Below are 17199 nucleotides of genomic sequence, written 5' to 3'. Positions count from 1 at the left end.
ACACACAAGGTAGAGGAAAATATTACTTTGCTGTCCTGCATTTTTTAAAAACTCATTTTGGTAAGTCTACTAGAATACATCAATTTCCAAAAGTAAAAAATGCCTGAAAAAAAGAAAGAAAAGAAACTGTTGCTCATATGAATCCATTCTGTTGTGCATGAGCCCCAGCCTAATGAAGTGGTCTGGTAAATAAGATCCAGACATTTTTTTAATGCAAAACAACTAAAAAAAACACAAGGCTATTTGGGGCTTTCCTAAATGTGTTATGTTGACAGAAAAATCTTTAGAATTCACTTGCTTTGGATTAAGCCATCAGTCTTGTGAAAGAAGAAGAAGCAGGGAAGAAATGTTTCAAGTTCTTTGTAGTTTTATCACAGTTAATCCCACAGAGTTATTCAAAGATAGAGGGGGATAAAGCTCTGGAATCCTTGAGATGTTCAGAAAAAGGAGTGAAATGAAGAAAAACATGCAGGCAGTGAATGTTTAACCAATGATTTGCTAGATATGCCTAGAGAGAAACATATGTGTGTGTGTTGCATGAATCTCTGTTTTCTGGCTGATTGTGCACCCCTGGGTTTGTTTCTCACTCGACACAGACAGGGGGCCCTGATAACAGTAATTATGCTGCAACAGCATGTGACCCCTCTGGTGAAAATGATGTTGAATTATTACATCTGACTGCAGGTAACATCCTTAAAAACTTAAAATGGCCCATACATAGTTCACATTTTAGAGAGAATAAAATACTTGCTGTGTTTTACATCCTGTTCTCTCAAGAGCTCAATGCAAACCTTTTTTTTTTTGGTCTGGAGCAGAAGCTATGACAATCAAGTTACAAAAATCAAGAAAACATTCAAAGGAAAGCCATGTTAAATAATGCATCTGTAAATTAGACTCGGCAAAGTTGATTTGTTTTATAGCATTAGGATATAGGTTGATTTACATTCACTTGATACTGCTGTCACATTATATTCACACTGACATACTTTACATTATTTGTAAATATAGATGTGTGCTCTGGGGATACTTCGAAAGTGAAGGGGATGCTCTTAAATATCATTATGGCCTGAGTTATTTCAGTTTCTGTTTGCCTAGACATGATTTAGATCCTGTTTAATCATTAAGAGACAGTAAAACTGTCAAAGAAAAGACAGTCTCTGAATACAGGGGTGAATGTGAGGGTTTCAGACCCTGAGAGTGTATGTGGGTTGATTTTCTATCATACTATCATATCTATCATATTTTCTATCGTGCTGTGGTCAAAGGTCATGAGAAGCTCACTTTCATTTTCTCATAAGGCTGGAATCACTGAAACACACTGATTTGTGTCTTCAAGCATTTTTTACAGAAACGACTGACTCACTGTCCTAAGAGTCATTCTGAGAATAAATAGTATTTCAGCATTATCTTTTCTTTCTTTGTTTACCTCGAAACTGGCTGATAATTTTGAAGTAACAGCCACCCTTGAACAAATTAAGCAAATAAATCAAATTTAATCATTTAACACTTGCTGCTTCAGCACTTTTCTTCTGAAGGTCCATAAATGGGCAACACTCCTCCTGCGCACAAAGGCGTGGTAATCTCATATATCTCTGTTTATGTCGCTCAGTTGTGCAGAGTAATGGAATTGTCCATTCCTAGAAGATAACAAGGGTTCTTTTTAACCAAGTGAACAGGAAACAGGATGTGGTTGATACTCAGAAGAAATAATACGCTGTTGCCATGATTGTGAAATGTCATTTCGCATTCAAAATCATGCATGCTAAAACCACATTTCCTCCAATTACAGTAAAAAATACAGCAGATAACTGAAATACCTTTGCATTGTTTAAAAGGAAAGTACATTAATCGATTGTCTATGCAGGTTTCCTGAACTTGACAAGTCATAAAAAGAGCAAAGAGCTTATACTCGGCTTGATTTAAGACATGGCTAAATGTTACAAAAAAATTATAAGTACAGTACAATTTTGTATTAATATACAGCTTATTTTTTAACAAGAACTTAATACTTTTATTCAGCAAAGATGCATTAAATCAACCAAAATTAACAGTGAGGACATTTATAATAATACTAAGATTTCAATACATGTTGTTCTTTTGAACATTCTAGCCATTGAAAAAGTGGATCACGGTTTCCACAAAAAATTTAAGCAGCACAGCTGTTTTCAATACTGATAATAATAAGAAATGTTTTTGGGGCACCAAATCAGCATATTAAAATTATTTCTGAAGGATCATGTGACAATGAAGACCAAGAGTACCAGAGCAATGGCTGCTGTAAAAAGAGGAATAAATTACATTTTAAAATATATTAAAATAGAAGCGGTTATTTTAAAATGTAAATACATTTAACAATATTAGTGTTTTTATTTATTAGCAAATAAATGCAGTCTTGGTGAGCATAAGAATTTTTAAAAAGCTTTTTAAAAACAACAACAACAACAAAATCTTACCAAGACCTGTATTGGATTTAATTTAATAATAATAATAATAATAAACAATCCAAAATGACAGTCCAAAATTATGTACAGTACTAAATTGAAAATAAATTAGAAAAGTGTGCAATTTTTTATTTATTTATTAATTTGATTAATTATTTATTTACTTGTTCACTACCATAACAGAGATCATAAGCCAGTGCCTGTAATGCTTAAAGTATTTTTTTTGGATGTACTGAATTGCCAAACCCAGTCCAGGCTGAAGGAAAATTAGCTAATTGGAATTTCTTTTGTCTGCAATAGTTGATTTGTAAGTAAAAGCAACAGGCACTTAGGAAACAGCTGAACGTTCTGAATGGTCCTAATTGCTTCAGAAGAAATGTTGTCATGTGAAGAGTCACATAGTGCCCAAGCAGTTGCCTAGCAGCAGAGCACTGGAAGCTGCCCCATGGAGAACACTCTGATTTACCTGCATGCTGCTGCCCAATGTATTCATTATAATCCCTCCAGAAAGGCTAATCTTTACCATAACTATAAGGTTTTTCTGATTGAGCTAAAATTTCAATTAGATCACAAATGTGGTTGTTTCTGTTCCTTCTTCCTTCAGCTTTTCCCGTTTCCAAATTATTCACATATTTCTCTTTTGTCTCTGTCCATCTGTCTCTTTCATTACAAGACACATGGATTCTTCTATTGAGTCGGTTTATTATGAAAACTCTAAGCTGTCACTCCCCATGTTTCAGAGGCTGAAAACCTGAGGTCTTTTGGGGGACTTGAGGAGAGTCACTGTAGGTGGGCTTTCTGAGAAGCTTGGATAATTGGCAAAGGCATAGTCACAATAATCATCAGCTTTTTAAGGTAATGAAGAGAGACAGGAAGTCTGTGAAATCCCTTTTGTTTGTGAGGCTCTGTAAAAGCAGTTAACTGACAGGGAACAGCATGACATAGTTTGTGGGTTTGAGGGTTTCATTTCCTGGCAATGAGTTCATGTGTAATACGTTGGGGGAAAAAAGGTGAACCTTCATATTTTTGAGTCAAGTGGATTTTGAAAAAAAAAACTACTTGTTTATTTATGTTTGTTTGTGCAGAGATGTCTAAATTTGGTATCATATGAGTTGCACTATGATGTTGCTCAAAATTATAACATTTTTTTCCCCTTCTATAGAACACAAAATAAGCTATAATCAAATTATGTTTCGTAATTTATAAAATGCACGATGATCACTTGCCGTCAAGTTCAGTTGCAGTTTTATTTGGTTTATTGAAATGTTAAGGATATAGGAGGATGCTTTCAACTTAAGGTTTATTTGTTTTATCTCGTCATAGTAAAATCTCTAATAAACCTCAGTGCATGCATAATAATTGTGAGTATTCGACTTTATGGACTGTCATTCAAGTGAGCGTATTCCACGATCAGAACCCCAAATACAAAGCATCAAAGAACTTTGCTTCATGCATATTCTGCATAATATATGAATGTAGATCACAGCCAGGAGCTTCAGGATATTTAAAGCACAAAGGCAATAAGATGGCCACTCACGAGCCGAATACGGTTATGAGAAAGAGTGATTTCTCTTTGTTTTTGCTCTAATGGAATAACAAGAGCGATGGTGCAATCGGGGGGAAACCTCGGCGATGAATGTGCAACAGAATATGATAAAGTATTCGAGCCTGCTAATTCTGTTTCCATCTTCTCCATTTACCATTATTCCCCATATTGACTTTAATGAAAAAGTGAGAAGATCTAATTGCACACAGTAAAGTGATTCATCTTAGTCACTTACTGAAAGTGAGAGTTCAGCCACCTCAGAGAGTTAAGCTTGTCCCCTGTACTGATGCCAGATACCCTCTAGTCATGCAAATGATGTTCCTTATTGCTGAGTATTCATAAATCTCAGCCGCTTAGTATGCGCTGAAATTCACCTGCCAGCTCTTTGCTATCATATCTGTACAGTTGTCGTTCCAGTCCATCATCTCATTGCATTCCTCTCAGGCCTCCGGTGAATAAGTGATCACTGATGGAAAACGTTCAATGGCTTGATACCCTACACACAGTAGCCAAATATGAGCCCTTTATAAAATAACGGAGCATATGATTGCCATGAGGATGGGAGAGATGAAAGGCATGCGAGGGGAGACAACGCATAATGATGGAGGGTCACTGGTGCTGCAGAATAAAAATATCAGCCAGCAGAGTGACCTCTTCCCATCTGCTATCTGCAGCCACCTGAGAATTACGTAATCTTGTTCACACAACAAGTAGTGAAAGGGGGCGTTATAATTGTGAATGTATAAACCAGACATGACTGATAAACAAATTAAAATGACGCAAAGACGTTATTTCGATTTTTTTATGCTGTTTTCTATGGCTGAAGTGACCAGAAGTTGGAGTATTGAGGAAAAACTGAGATCAAAAATAATCCTTTGATGTCATTTGTGAGGAAAAAGTGTGTTTCATTCCAATGCAGTCCGAGGGTGGTGCATCCATAGACATGTGTACGGTGGCCGAGAAGTGCAAAACAAATCACAATTCTGAAAACAAAAGAACAAATTACAAACGCAAATGCAAGTCTAAAAAACAAAATAACAATTCAGAAAACACAACAACAATTCAGAAAACATTATAACAAGTCAGAAAACACAATGACAAATTCGAAAACAAAATAACAAGTCAGAAAACACAACGACAAATCTGAAAACAAATTAACAAGTCAGAAAACACAACGACAAATCAGACAAACCGGAAGAGGTAGGCATAGTTTGAGACAGCGCCATTGGTTTGGGATTACTCACCGCTGACTGGACGAGACATCTGTCAATCAACGTAAAAAAAAGTTTGGCAAAAGGCGGGATCGAACCCGGGTCGATCGCGTCAAAAAGCCAACAACACGCGCTTATCCATCTGCGCCACTGAAGCTGATGTTTTACAGCCATTTTTAACTAAATGTAAATATACACTCCGTATTTTTTATTCCAGAGTAAGAGCAATTCATACAATACATTTAAACTGAGCTACTTTAATACCATCTCCGAACTTTCTACCACGACTCTGCGGTTCTTCGGCTGGTTCTTCCTGTATAAGTTGATTGACAGATGTCTCGTCCAGTCAGCGGTGAGTAATCCCAAACCAATGGCACTGTCTCAAACTATACCTACCTTTTCCGGTTTGTCTGAATTGTCGTTGTGTTTTCTGACTTTTTTTTCTCTCTCGAATTTGTCAGTGTTTTCTGACTTGTTATAATGTTTTCTGAATTGTTGTTGTGTTTTCTGAATTGTTACTTTGTTTTTTAGACTTGCGTTTGTAATTTGTTATTTTGTTTTCAGAATTGTGATTTGTTTTGCACTTCTCGGCCACCGTACATGTGTAAGTTAAACACTGACCACCATTACTGGACTTTAACTTTAGTGTCACAAGGCTATTGTAGTACCGCCTCCTACTGTTTTGGGATTAACTCTTGATTAATGCACAAACATCTTGTAACTGGCTCGAAAACTTCTCTGTGGCCTATGGTCAACAATCAGTCAATCATTACTCACTCAGTACACACAGGGCAGGCTCAAGTGTAATGCAGTTCTCAAAAGGTTTTGTCAGCTTTTAAAAGAGCTTCAGAATTGCTAGGAACAGTGTGCAGGTAAGTTCTCATAAACTCAATGAAGGCTGTGTAAGGATGGTGTTTGAAAATGATGTTATGAGAGAAAATGTGTATTATGTATTCACTTAGTCACTTGTTGACTACAATTGGTCATTTAGTTGTGGCTGTTTTCAGAACTTTAAACTAAGCATTTTAATCTTCATAGTATGCAGCCTTAAAGATTGCATTATTTCTGATTATAATATTCATTTAATATGATAAAATATATTATAAATGAAATGCCATATAATAACACAATATAAAATGTAACAATATAAAAAAACAACACAATATACACATTTTATGATATAATAGGTGACAGTTATTTATATCAGCCAATGTTTTGAGATCATCTGCATCTAATTACTGTCCCACAGTCCCAGCATAGGAAATTATCAGAAGTTGTTTGCCTCAGTCCCAAAATGTACGAATATTTTGAGTAAATATTGAAAGCATGAAATATTTTTGGGTCACTGAAAATATGAATTAAGAAAATATTTTAGAGTCGCCAAATCCATGGCAATGCGCCATTGTGAGTGAAATAGTGGGAGTAACGTATTTCGGTAGCCTCTAATGTTACCTTATCATATTGGTTGACCCTGCTGTATATCTACATCTGTTCACATCAGACCAAATTGATTTTAAAGGTATGAAACAAAGGAGATTAGACATCACAAGAGTGAATTTGGGTAATATTAAAGCTGTAATTTTCATGCTGTTTTGTCAGCGTGTTATACTGTTGTAAGGAACACTTAAATACTTTTTCTTATACGTTTCTTATAATTCAAACATAAAACGTTTGTTGGTCAATGATATTTTTCAGTGATATGAATCTGTTTTATATCTTCTTCTTCCCTCAGGTATTAAGTGGCTCTCTTCATCTGATGTGGATAGTGTGATTGGTTTATGGCTCAGATTGTTGCTTTCTCACGTTCTCTTCACCTGCAGCACCCACTGTGGGTGAGCTTAGCATCATTGTGCTCTCGCAGTATGTCATCATTAGACACTCGAGCCCGGGCTGTGTTTTCTGCAGCGGTTGAAGGTGTGCAGCCGGACATAGTGGTCCGCAGGAGTCTGGAGCGACATGGAGACAAACTACTTGTGGGTGGACAGAGTTTCACACTTACCAATAACCTTTATCTGGTGGGCTTTGGAAAGGCTGTGCTGGGGATGGCAGCAGAAGCAGAGAGGATTGTAGGAGACCATCTAATTAAAGGAGTGGTCAGTGTGCCTCATGGTATCCAGAAGACACTACGCAATCATGGAAAAGAGTAAGAATTGTAGTGCTTTTTTTAATTTCATATTTTAATGTGCCTCTGGTTAGTGAGCAGTTTATACAGCAATAAACTGGGATTTTCATTAGTTGATCACTAGTTGATTAGTTGGTCAGTGGTTTCCCAGAAAATGTCAAAATAAATGTAGCCTAAATGCGAAACATTCTCATTACTGTAATGTGACAAGAATTTGATTTATTATTAATTGATGATTTATTATTTAAATTGTACATTTTTAAGTATTTGGTGTACCTAGTTCATGCTGATTTAAATATAAATCTAGAATATCTACCTATCTATTTATTTTTGCATAAGAATTAGGGGTGGAATTCCTTAATTGTCAGGAAAATATAAGAATGCAAGAAAAATTAACTGATCCTACAAACAGATTTCATGCTAAATATAGTCATGTAGCCCTGACATCCAAGTTTTTAGCAAGGTTTGTATTTGTATTTAGCTGCACACAGTACAGTCTGGGTGTTACTTAAAAACTGTTTGTATGTCCGGACAGGAAGATGCTCCTTGAGAATAACAGCAGAATTACTGTGATGGAAGGAGCAAAGAACAATTTACCAGATGCAGATGCCCAGAAGTCAGCAGAGTGTATTCGAGAACTGGCCAGTGGTTTGACTGAGAAAGATCTGCTGCTCATGCTCATCTCTGGTATTATAACTTATTTTCTTTATATAGAATCAGTTTTCCTTTGACAATATGCACTACGATTCAAACGTTTGGAATGTCTTAATGTTTATGAAAAATGTTAGCTCACCAATGCTACATTTATTTGATCAATAATACAGTAAAAACTGTAATTTTATGAAATATGATTGCAATTTAAAATAACTGTTTTCTATTTTAATATATTTTAAAATGTCCTATGATGGCAAAGCTTCATTTTCAGCAGCCATTACTGCAGTCTTCAGTGTCATTATAATATTGTAATTTGGTGCTCAAGAAAAATTATCAGTGGTAAAAACGGCTTAATATGTTTGTGGAAACCGTGATATATTTATTTAGGATTCTTTGATGAAAAGAGCAACATTTATTTGAAATAAAAATCTTTAGTAACATCATATTTGTCTGGTGTCACTTTTGATTAGTTTAATCCATCTTTGTTGAATAAAATATTACTTTAAAATAAAAAATAAAAATCTTACTGACCCATAACATTTGAATTGTAGTGTATTCTCCTGATTCTTCATGATTACTTTTCATACATCTACTATGTACAGGTGGTGGTTCTGCTCTTTTACCTGCTCCAGCCCCACCCATGTCCTTGCAGGAGAAACAGGATGTGACACGAAAACTCGCAGCAGCAGGGGCCACAATTCAGGAGTTAAATACAGTAAGACGAGCCCTGTCATTGTTGAAGGGTGGAGGCCTTGCCCAATGTGCCAACCCAGCCCAGGTAACACTATTACATAAAAAATGACATGTAAAATAATTTCTTGAGCAGTACCCAATGGTGTTACTTGACCATAATATTTACTCTGACATCACATTCTCTTTAAGGTAGTGGCATTGATTCTGTCAGATGTTATTGGAGATCCTCTGGATTTAATAGCCAGCGGTCCAACTGTCAGGAGCGACTCCAAGCCAGAGGAGGTCTGGGATATCTTGGATCATTATAAGCTCTCTGGCTGTCTTCCTTCCTCTGTGAAAGAGGTGCTTAGACCCCATTATGGGTCACAGGTGAAAAAACAGCCAGAAGAAGTCAAAGACCATGTTTTGAATGTTGTAATTGGCTCAAACACTATTGCTCTTGAATGTGCAAGCTGTAAGGCTGTTGAATTAGGACTTAGACCCGTCATTCTGTCTCCAGGAATATGCGGTGACGTTCGCTCTGTTTCACGGCTATACGGGCTGCTCTCGCGTTTTGCATGCTCCCCAGAAAAGGAACCTCCTCCAGAACTCTCTGCAGAGATCCTTCAGCTCGGACCAGAGGTTGGGGTAGAAAGTTGGGACTTGTGTCGCACCTTGAACGTGCTCGTAGAGGAGAGGAAAGAAGGCTGGGGTGCGACCTGTCTTCTGGCTGGAGGGGAACCCACTGTGCAACTGACAGGAAAGGGCAGGGGAGGGAGGAACCAGGAGTTGGCTCTGCGTGTGGGGCTTGAGCTGAGTAGTGATGAAGTAAAGTGTGGTGCGGTGTTCCTCAGTGGAGGAACCGATGGACAGGATGGCCCCACTGAGGCAGCTGGTGCCGTCACGGACGGGGAACTGATGGAAGAGGCCACGTCTCAAGGTCTGGACATCGATGGCTTTCTCACCAATAATGATTCGTTCACATTTTTCTCACAGCTCTCTGAAGGACGACGGTTACTCATGCCTGGACTGACAGGAACCAATGTGATGGATGTGCATGTTATGCTGCTGCCACCATCAGCCCAAAGAGACTTCCAATAATTTGACTCCAGGTTGTTTTGTGTTTGGAAGCAACAAAATTATGGAGGAATATTTTTTTTTTCTTTCTCTAAGCTAGTTCACTTTTTAAGATTATTTCATGATATCACTTATTTTAACCACTAATGTTTTTTCTTCTTGTTATGGATGACTCCTGCTTGGTCCTGAACCAATGTAAGGTGCTTTTCAATGCATATTGTTGTACACTGACTAAAATACAGTTTACCTATGAAATAAATAACAGAAAACTAATACACAATCAGATACAAATTATATTCATTATTTGCACTGCAAAAAGACCGCAGTAACCTTTTAGACAACTGTAAGAGGCACAATTAATGTATTTTTATCTCAGTACAGTCAAGACTATTTTCTTACATCACTGAAATTAAATGTTTGACTTCTACACACAGACTAGATGACTATGTGAACATTTGGGACCTTCATTTTGTCTAGTATTCTTGTCAGTTTTTGGTCAAATGATACTGTGTGAGAATGGTTCAAGTTTTGCTATCTATTAACTTCCAGAATTCAATCCAAATAAACTAAAATATTCAGAGAGAGCAGCTATTTATCACAGCAAGCTCCTTTAACGCTCTCTCTCTAGTGCATAGCACCATTCTGTCAGGTATCGTAGTGCATATATTCATGTGTTTGGACCTTGAGTTTTGCACCACAGTCCATCACAGACATCTTCACAAGTAAAACCGATACAGTTGCACAAGTTATGATTATTTAGTCTTCTTGAAGGAATGTAATTGCCTTTGTCCATCTTGTGTCTGTGCTCTTAGTCCAGTTGCAGGTACATCACTCACGGTGGGTTTTCATGGCATCACCAGCTGCCCTTTCCCTAGGAAAAATGTAAAATATTAGAATTGACAAATTATGTTAAGAATTTTATCCTTTTTTTTTTTTAATAATGTTTTATTAATAGTGCTTTTTATTACAATTGAATAAAAAATATTTTGTGCCTATCCTCAGTCTGTACACTTCAAATTTTAAGTTAGAAATGGGTAGCATGTGTTGTGAGGCACAAGAGAAGCTGTCAGATATAGTACCATAGTCTGATATATATTAAAGGGGTCATATGATGCGATTTCAAGTTTTCCTTTCTCTTTGGAGTGTTACAAGCTGATTGTGCATAGATAAGATCCCTGAAGTTGCAAAGACTAAAGTCTCAAAACCAAAGAGATATTCTTTATCAAAGTTAAGACTCTGCCACGCCCCCCTAAAACAGCTCGTTCTAACACGCCCCCACATATCTACCTCACTATGTGGAAATATTTGCATAATGCCGCCCAAATGTGCACGCAAAGAAAGAAGGTGTGGTTTCAGTAACCACAGTTAATGTTGAAACAGCCATGTCAGGGAGACGTGTGTGTTTCTAGGCGAAAGCAAAAGCACTTTATTTGGCCTTCCGAAAGTAGATGCATTTAGGAATCTTTAAGATTACTTACAACAGAACAGCAATGCATTTTATGGACGACCGTTTCGTGAACCTAGGAGAAGAGGTAATTCTGACTTTGCTATGACAATCCGGCGCTTCTGAATCAGCTACTGTTTTGTTACTAGTTTAAGTATTTGTTATGGACTGTTCAAATGCAGAGTTTTTTTTGAACATTAAAGCATGTCAACATATTCGGTTACACCAAATAATTATCTTTAAAAAAAGCATCATATGACCCCTTTAAAAATGTAAATAGGCAGTGAAATAAATGTCAGTGAAATAACTCATCTAAATGTGCTACCAGCATAACATTCATATGATGTGGTATAACGGCAGGCTTCACTAAGCTCCTAACCCTAAAACTGCAAATATAGCGTTGGAATCATATACTGATAAGTAGCATATTCAGGACACTGGCTCAATTCAAAATGCACACGACACGCTTCAGCGAATCAGTGAGTTGTTCACGCGAGGAGCGCTCTGAACAATTCGATTCGTCAGTGAATGATTCAGAAGCCACCCATCAAATCATTTTTTTTCCAATAGCAAATTCCCCGAACTCATCCACACACGCATTATTTGGCTATATTCAGAGCTACGATTTGGAAAATCAGTAAGCAACGATAAATTAAATTTCAAGTCTTTTGTTCATTTGTCACGTGACTGACTCACAATGAACACTAGAACGGCTGCAGGCTGATAACTTACCATCCAGTGTCAGGAGTCCCGCCATTCTGTCCTCCAGTCCCTGAAGAATTACCACAAGCATATATAATTACTACCTTTTAAAAAGCGCAAGATACAGGTATATACAGTCACAAAACTGCACTCAACTGTTGTTTTATAGGAATTCTTAATGATTAGGTGGAGCAGCATAAAAGAGCACCTTGGCAAACACTCACCCTGTCTGTAGTACATGTCGTTGACAGTGTTCCCGTACACTTTCCAGGCAAAGTGGATGGCTACGAGACTGATGATGAGCCAGCTAAACAGTATTTTAAACACTGCAACTCTCATGTCGTTGGCCAGCCAGTCGTCCACAAATTCGGACAGAAAGGACACCAGACTGTCAACCATACGAGACAAGAATTCAAAATCCCACGATTCCTCCATTCAGTTTTTTTTTCTATCTTACATTCTAGTGTCTGGTTTTAAACTAGATAGCCAGTGCTTTCAGAAAATACATGTAATTGAGCGTCCATCTTTAAAGTAAAGAAAGCTGAGCCGCTGTCTTCTTCGCAGATCGATGTGATCATCAACTGGAGGTTTGAAAATAATCGCGGCTTCATCATCGCCATCTGTCGGCCTGGGGTGAGTATGACCGTCTATGAACTCCGTGATTCTCCATCAAAATGAGCATGGGTGTTTCTTCAGCTTCAGCTGTTTTTATTCACATCTTATTTTTGTGAAAACAAACAAATTTCTGATTTTTTCTTTTTATTATCAGGTTGAAAGCGTCACAGTCATAATTTATTTTGCTACTTTTCAAATATGCATTTTAAATATAGTTGTTTTATATTTGTCTCAGACTTTCTAGATCAGTGTTTCCCAACCTTTTTTTAGTCGCGGCACCCGTTGGAAATTTTAACAAACTTGTGGCACCCTACAAATTTAATTTTGCCACAATATTTGAATTTCTAACTTTGATATGATAATTTGAAAAGTAAAGATATTCGGTACAACAGGGAAGAACTGCAGAATATAATGTCATACAGATATTTTTAATATTATTTAAAAAAAATTGTCCATCAATGGTGCAATCAGTAGGCTAATTTCTAATGAAGAGACCAATTTATATGACAGATTTTAATGTAGGCTTTTATACATATGTAAACATTATTTAATTTCCATTATAACCAGCTATCTCACAAATTTTTGCTCACTCAGTGTTTTTTTTATTTTACAGTGGGGTAATTTTGGTGCAGTAGCACGAGATAGCTTGATTTCAAACTTTGAATTGAATACAAAATGACAAGTAAACAGTCAGTAATAAAATAAGAACAAATAAAGAAATTAATAATGATAGCACAAATAAAAAATAACGACAGGCCTTCGAATTAAATAAATTGCTTTTTAGTTTTTCAGGTAGGTCTAGCAGTAGGGGTAGCAATTTTTGAATGGACTTTGCGGTTCCGATGAGCATGAACGGTATACGAGTGGAGCGACTGAGCGGAGCGCACATGCATAGAGCGGATAATACGCAGAGCGTCACACCACATGAAAGTGAAACCTGAGCGGTGAACTCATTCTCGGCAGCCGGAATTTCGGTGCATCTCTAATTATTGCCGACATCAGAAATGGATATTATATAATAGATGCTTTTTTGAACATTTTAGCTATTAAAAAAGGATTTTTTTTACACAGCACCCCTGCTCTCGACAGACGGCACCCCGGTTGGGAAACACTGTTCTAGACTACTACTAATATCCATTAGGACAATGGGGCGGTTTCCCGGAGTAGGCTAGAGTGGGTTTAATCTAATCTGGATTAGTTAATCACAGTTTAAAAAATGTCTTTCAGAAACACAGATTAAGTGCAGATTACTAACTCCTAGACTATGGAGTCCTGAACTAAAATAAACTAGATTAGATAGATAGATAATTTAAAACCAACTGTGCTAATCTGAATTAGCACGACAAAGATTGCCTATAAAACATGGAATGAACCAGGAAAAGCGTAACATTTTATGGAACTGAGAAGCAAATCCAAGGAAAACAATAGCAGTTGGAAAAAAGACTGCAATTAAACAAACAAAAAAGATTAACAAGATATATATATTTTTTAAAGCAAGCAAACTACACACATCAGGGGTCGAATAAAAGAATAGGAATTCATAGAAATCTCTTTGTAATGAATTCTTGCATAAATTCTTGCAATCAGCTGTTGTTGTCAGTTTTGCAACATTTTTATTATCATTATTCATTATGTTATACATAAAGCAGCTGTTTTAGAGAGAGAGAGAGAGAGAGAGAGAGAGTGTGAGTCATGGTCAGAACTATATTGGCACCCAATATGATCAAAGAAGGTTGTGCAAATACACCTGTATATTTTTTACCTTTTGATCTTTAAAAAAAAAAAAAAAAGTAAATAAAACTAAAATAAATTTACAAAAAAAAAACATAAAAATCTAACTTTTCAGCAAAATCACATTATGAAAATAAACTTTTCTCTAATACACATTGGTCACAAATATTTGTAGTTCTAGAAATTCTTATGAATAAAATGACTGATGATCTATATTCCCATTCATATTTCCTTTTTTTACTTTTATTTTTTACTATATTTACTTTTTTATTTTTTACTTTTAGCACACCAGGGTGACTAGGAACATGAAATTATCCAGCCATAAATTAATTTCACAGGAATATAACTATGAGGAACACAAATGCCTTTATCATACCCTTTATCATCCATCACAATGAGAATAAACAAATAATATAGTTCTGATGTGCAGCAACAGTTTGTTATGCTTCACAAAATATGAAGTCAAGAAAATAGCACAAAATAGAAAGTCACAAAGAAAAAAAATATAAGAAAAGAGCTAAAGCATTAAACATTTCCATTTCTGCATTAGGACAATAATTACGGAGTTTCAATCAACAGGAAATGTTACAAATTTGTCTGCAGTAAATTGTCTGTGTCTATATTGTCTTAATGTAATGTGAGGAAGATAGTTTCAGTGGCCAATGACTCTCCAAGGATCACAGCTGGATAATTGCAGAAAATAGTTGAGTCTTTGGGTCAGAAAGCCTTATAATGGGCCGTGGCTGAATCTTCCAACAAAACAATGATCCAAAAGGACCATCAAAATTAAGGCAAAAATGGGTCACTGAGCACAAAACAAAGGTTCTGCCATGGCCGTCCCAGTTCCCTGACCTGAACCCTATAGAAAACTGAAGAGGAAAGAGTACCAACATGGAGCTGGGAATCTGAAGGGTCTGGAGAGTTCCTGTAGGAATGGTCTCTGATCTCTTGTCAGATGTTCTCCAAACTCATCAGGCATTACAGGTGAAGAACCACAGCTGTTAAATTGGCAAAAGGAGGTTGCAAAAAGTAGTGAATAAAAGGGTGCTATTAATTTTGGCCAATGTGTATTAGAGAAAAACACTTATTTTCCCTTCACTTCCAATTTACTTCTAAGAAAGTTTAGGGTTTTGAGTGTGCGTGTTTTTTTTTTTTTTTTTTTTCAAAATGGTAAACCGTGCAGATTAATTTTCACAGGCTTCTTTATTCATATCTACCAAGGTGCCAATAATTTTGAGATATAAAGACTGGAAACACATGTTGATCTGAAGTTAAACCTACCTCCGGGTAGGTTTAATTTAAACCTCAATTTAGTCCTGAAGTAGCTCTAGTCTTCCTCCAGGAAATCATCTTATTAAATTCTGGACTAGGCCTAGTCTAAGACTATTTAAAACCACGGCAGAGAAAGCAGATTTCTGTTAATCTGGTTTAAAGGGCCATTTTAGTCTAGGACTAGGCTTAATCTCTGTCCAGGAAACCGCCCCGATATGAATTACTATATGTTTAAAACTATGATGATTAACTAATTTCATGTATTTTGTGTAAAAAAAAATGTAAGAGTGTGATGGAATATAAGAATTTGCAAGTCCGCAGGACCAAAAGTTAATAGTCTGAATTCTGAATGAAGTTTATTCATTTGTAGTATGGCATTCTCATCATCAAAATAAGATAAAATATTTCTGTCTTTATTCAGAATCAAATTCCTGATTGAATTATTATTAGTATTTTTTTTCAAAAAAGAAAAAGGAATGTTGGATGGATATATAGCTATAGTGAAAGCATCAGGTCCAAACTGTTGTTTCCTACACATCCTGGGCACAAGGGATGGAGAGATTGAAGAGTGGAAAGTTTGATTTGCAGCTCATACACAAGTTTTATTATTATAGCTATTATTTGCTTTATTTTACCGAAGAATGTTCTTTACACTTTCTGAATGCTTCATCAGTATGCATGATTTATTTTGATGTGCTAAAAGAACAACCGGAAATGTTTGAAATGTGTGTGTGTGCAGACAAGTGTTAAGACAAGGAATGCTATTTTAGAGCTCCTACATGCTCGCTTCTAAGAAAATTATTTGCATTAAATACTTAGAAATGCATCTAGGGGACATAGATACATTACATAGGTAGATACCTTAAATGGACACATGTGTTGAACATGCGTTATGATTGGATGAAATGGAAGCATCCAGATTTGATTAGGGTAAAAATATTTAAAGTATTTTCCGGTGGTCACACTCTGCAGCCGACTTTGAATGACTTTATGACTGTTTGACCATTTCTTGCAAGAAATACATTCTCAAAAGATTTTTGTCCCATACCTTTATTAAAATACAAAAATTTCCACAATTATGAAATAAAACGTCACCATAGTAATAATCTTTAGTATTGTTTACATGGTTTGGAGTTGAGATTGCAGTACTCAAACATGAGCTCAGGGAAGTAATACCTGGCAGCAGATAAGAGTTTTTCTTATGTCTAAGCAATTTCTAAGCATTTTTCTAAGTGTGTTTTCTTTAAAAATGGACTTCCATTTATAGACTGACTCCCTCAAGTCTGTCAGTTGGCTGGTCAGTGGCAAAAAGCAAAAGTTACCATTTAACCCAGCATTGTCTGTAAAGTATATTAGCACTGTTTTCAGTAATTCAATATCAATGCACTGGAGCTATACTGAATTTATAGCTCCCTTAAAGGAGACCTGTTATGTCACCTTTTACAATATGTAATATATGTCTTGGGTGTCCCTGTCTGTGAATTTTCCGCTCAAAATACCCCACAGATTATTTATTGTATAATTTTGAAAATGCCAACTTTGAGTGGAAGCAGAAAAACTGTTTTTGTGTATGTCTCTTTAAATGCAAATTAGCTCCTGCTCCCCGCCCCCTTTTCCAGAATTGCAGCTCGTATCGCAGATACTCGCTAAAATACATGTTTGATTTTGATTATCATGTCTATCGCACTGAAATCATGCGTTTTAAACCGTAT

The 17199-nt window shown here is 36.3% G+C and overlaps 2 protein-coding genes across 5 annotated transcripts; one reads left to right on the top strand and one right to left on the bottom strand.

The window, feature by feature from the left end:
* The first annotated feature begins 594 nt into the window (after nucleotides 1-594).
* Nucleotides 595-10509, top strand: glyctk (glycerate kinase). 4 transcript variants are annotated; one of them, XM_016271100.1, is made up of 6 exons: nucleotides 595-606; nucleotides 2606-2613; nucleotides 6929-7341; nucleotides 7856-8007; nucleotides 8577-8752; nucleotides 8857-10509. In XM_016271100.1, exons 3-6 carry the CDS (start codon nucleotides 6977-6979, stop codon nucleotides 9745-9747), a joined length of 1584 nt encoding a protein of 527 aa, XP_016126586.1. In that variant the 5' UTR covers nucleotides 595-606; nucleotides 2606-2613; nucleotides 6929-6976; the 3' UTR covers nucleotides 9748-10509. The 4 variants fall into 4 exon arrangements, with proteins under 4 accessions (XP_016126586.1, XP_016126587.1, XP_016126584.1 ...); XM_016271101.1 differs by lacking the exons at nucleotides 595-606; nucleotides 2606-2613 and adding an exon at nucleotides 4742-4934 and having other exon boundaries at nucleotides 7104-7341; XM_016271098.1 differs by lacking the exons at nucleotides 595-606; nucleotides 2606-2613 and adding an exon at nucleotides 4742-4934 and having other exon boundaries at nucleotides 6931-7341.
* A 5-nt stretch (nucleotides 10510-10514) lies between these two features.
* On the bottom strand, nucleotides 10515-12417 carry LOC107584467 (T-cell leukemia translocation-altered gene protein homolog). Its single transcript, XM_016271102.1, has 3 exons — nucleotides 12094-12417; nucleotides 11900-11939; nucleotides 10515-10594 (listed from the first exon to the last, which is right to left on the bottom strand). The coding sequence occupies exons 1-3, from the start codon at nucleotides 12302-12304 to the stop codon at nucleotides 10552-10554; spliced, it is 294 nt and encodes a 97-aa protein (XP_016126588.1). The 5' UTR covers nucleotides 12305-12417; the 3' UTR covers nucleotides 10515-10551.
* Between the last annotated feature and the right edge of the window lie 4782 nt (nucleotides 12418-17199).

Source organism: Sinocyclocheilus grahami, unplaced genomic scaffold, assembly GCF_001515645.1.
Source record: "Sinocyclocheilus grahami isolate Dianchi unplaced genomic scaffold, SAMN03320097.WGS_v1.1 scaffold60.1, whole genome shotgun sequence".
Classification (NCBI taxonomy): Eukaryota; Metazoa; Chordata; class Actinopteri; order Cypriniformes; family Cyprinidae; genus Sinocyclocheilus; species Sinocyclocheilus grahami.
The sequence above is the reverse complement of the archived record's forward strand: the minus strand, read 5'-3'. Positions and strand labels throughout refer to the sequence as shown.

What these genes read in the sequence shown, in the direction of transcription:
- LOC107584467 (XM_016271102.1), bottom strand. Translation starts at nt 12,304, where the DNA reads ATGGAGGAATCGTGGGATTTTGAATTCTTGTCTCGTATGGTTGACAGT. An exon ending in CGACATGTACTACAGACAGG is followed by an intron (nt 11,940 to 12,093) that starts GTGAGTGTTTGC and finishes GTAATTCTTCAG; the next exon opens with GGACTGGAGGACAGAATGGC. An exon ending in GGGACTCCTGACACTGGATG is followed by an intron (nt 10,595 to 11,899) that starts GTAAGTTATCAG and finishes CATTTTTCCTAG; the next exon opens with GGAAAGGGCAGCTGGTGATG.
- glyctk (XM_016271100.1), top strand. Translation starts at nt 6,977, where the DNA reads ATGGCTCAGATTGTTGCTTTCTCACGTTCTCTTCACCTGCAGCACCCA. An exon ending in CTACGCAATCATGGAAAAGA is followed by an intron (nt 7,342 to 7,855) that starts GTAAGAATTGTA and finishes ATGTCCGGACAG; the next exon opens with GAAGATGCTCCTTGAGAATA. An exon ending in GCTGCTCATGCTCATCTCTG is followed by an intron (nt 8,008 to 8,576) that starts GTATTATAACTT and finishes TACTATGTACAG; the next exon opens with GTGGTGGTTCTGCTCTTTTA.